General features: G+C 42.5%; 1 protein-coding gene across 1 annotated transcript in view; it reads left to right on the top strand.

The window, feature by feature from the left end:
* The first annotated feature begins 169 nt into the window (after positions 1–169).
* LOC106333423 overlaps positions 170–2,480 on the top strand; it is a 2,837-nt gene continuing 526 nt past the window's right edge. The window contains exons 1-4 of the mRNA XM_013771869.1: positions 170–1,402; positions 1,490–1,777; positions 1,845–2,069; positions 2,227–2,474. Of these exons, the coding sequence (XP_013627323.1) occupies positions 1,274–1,402; positions 1,490–1,777; positions 1,845–2,069; positions 2,227–2,474 (890 nt within the window). The 5' untranslated portion in view covers positions 170–1,273. The remainder of the gene's footprint in view (positions 1,403–1,489; positions 1,778–1,844; positions 2,070–2,226; positions 2,475–2,480) is intronic.

The following is a 2,480-nucleotide window of genomic DNA, read 5'->3' as shown; positions in this document are numbered from 1 at the left end:
GAAAAATTATATTATGTAAAATATATGAATGTATGAAGGGTTTGAATTGTAGTTGTTGTATGGGTATAAAGTTTGATGGAAAAGAGTTTGGGTTTTAGGGATTGTGCTTTAGGGGTTGGGTGTTTGTTGTTACGCGTTTTTAGATACAGCCACGGTTTATTAGTGGCTGTTTCGTGGCTATAAGGAAAATAGAGAAAACCAATTGGTTTGGCTCGAATTTTTTTTGGTTTCCCGTGAGATATTACATATTGCCACTGTAATTGCGTGGCTAAATCGTGGCTAGTCCAAAATTTTGGTAAACCAATTGGATTGGCTCCAATTGATTTGGTTTTGGCTCCAATTGTTTTTAATTTCGCGGTTTAGTGCCACGGTTTAGCCACTGATATTTCGTGGCTGTAGAAAAGGGTTTAATAATTCAGTTTTCTTCTTTCTTCTCAACACTTAGAGAAAAAAAGATACTCTCTCTCTCTCGACTCGCGACGGAACGGTTCTTCTCCTCTCTGTTTCTTGTGTCGCCATCTCCGGTTCAATCTCGCCGTCTCCGATTCAATTTGCCGTCTCCGATTCCATCTCCCACCTCTCATGGTAACCCTCTCTCTTTCTCTTCTCCTTTCTCGGAGATGAAACCCTTCGATTCTCGATTCGATATGATGTTTTAGGGTTTTCGATCTAGGGTTTCGATTTCTCTCTATCTTGTTTGATTGGTTGTTACATGTCTACTTTCTGTTTCGATATAGGGTTTTTTTTATTTTAGAGTATCGATTAGGGGCTTTGTCTGTCTACTTTCTGTTTCGATTAGGGGTTTTGTCTGTCTACTTTCTGTTCTTCGTTTAGATTTGTCTTTCTCTCTTTCTTGACTCTAAAGATGTGTTCTTGTTGGTTTTGTACAGATGAACTCAACAAGAGCACCTGGAACACAAGCTGCGTCTCCTCCTATGCCTTCGGGTGCTACTGGACCCGCTGTTTACCATGCTGGGTCTCCTCCTATGCCTCCTGGTGCTACTGGAACCGCTCCAAACCATGCTGCTTCCTCATCTCGTTCCAACAGCTACCCGCAGATGACCCTTAATGCGATGCTCAACTCACTTGCTAGGCTCTCACAGCCACATCTCCATCCTGATAAACCGAATGGAGCTTTATGGTAAGATCACTTCCTCATCTTTGAATGTTTCTGTTATTTGAATTGTGTCTTTGATTGGTTAGGATTGTTTCTGTTAGGATTGTTTTGTGAAATTTTAGGTATGATTTTGTCATAGTCTTGTTTCAGTTACTGATGTTTGGTATTGACCCATGTATCCATGCTTTCATCCGTGCAACTTGGCAAGGATACTACATGGGTCCTTGGAAGAGTTGGAATAAGGTGCCTGAGGAAATGAAGGATTCCTGGTGGCAAACGTTTGTGGTAATCAAAAATTACATTTTTAAAAAAATCACTTACTGTTATTATTTCCTGTTTCTAAACCTCTTACTGTTTTGTTTTTTGTTGTAGCAAAATTTCTACTGGGAGCCTCAATTTAATGATTTGGTCTACGGTCTGTGGAAGAAGGAAACGATGACATCCGTTGGTGAAAGGATTAGCAAGAAGAAGAGGCAACACAAGAAGCCAAAGTACATCAATGATAGCGACTGGACACTGCTTCTGGAGTATTGGGCGACTGATGAAGCTAAAAAGAAAAGCAAGAAGGCTGCTAAAAGCCGCAAGGCTGATCCTGTGGGTAAAGGGTGCCACAAGCATAATGCAGGCCCTAGGTGTTTTGCAAGGATAGCGTATAACATGGTATCTTCCATGTCTGTACTATAATCTGTCTTTCTAATCTGTCTTCCTAATTTCTTTTTTTTTGCAGACGCAAGCCTCTGGTGAACCACCATCCTACACTGCCCTTGTCAGGGAGACACACTCCCGACCAGATGGGACTTTTGTGGACTATCGGGCTGAAGAACGGGCTGAAGAACTGGGAACTCAGGCCGAGATGGAAGCCACACAGCTCTCTAACACTGAAGGATCACCAGGGAGTCCAAGTGCATCATCTGCTCCTTCTCGCCTCATGTTAAACAAGGCTTATCTGAAGGTATGATAGCTTAACATTTTTATTCTCGGACACTTTTAATCTTCTGTTCTGTTTTGACAATTGCATTACATGTGTTACCTGAGTTGATCAAATAGCCTTATGTTAGTTTCTGTTTGGTCTTGCTTGGTTTTGAATATTTTTCCATTTCTCTTGACAGAATGCTAAGAGTAAGAGGGGATATGTTTACGGACTGGGCAGTGAACAATTCAGGGAGCATGCGCCTTCTTCACGCGTCCCCAATGGTATTGCCCGCAACCTGGACCTGGAGATGCGTGTGGGCGGTCTTGAGACAACCCTCCAAAGTGTCACTTCTGATGTTGCTGGGGTGAAACAGGACGTCTCAGACATGAGGCAGGACTTTGCAGCAACAAGGGAAGCAATCAATCAGCTCCTCCAAACACTTAGGCCCCC

The sequence above is a fragment of the Brassica oleracea genome, chromosome C1 (assembly GCF_000695525.1).
Source record: "Brassica oleracea var. oleracea cultivar TO1000 chromosome C1, BOL, whole genome shotgun sequence".
Taxonomy (NCBI): Eukaryota; Viridiplantae; Streptophyta; class Magnoliopsida; order Brassicales; family Brassicaceae; genus Brassica; species Brassica oleracea.
The sequence above is the reverse complement of the archived record's forward strand: the minus strand, read 5'-3'. Positions and strand labels throughout refer to the sequence as shown.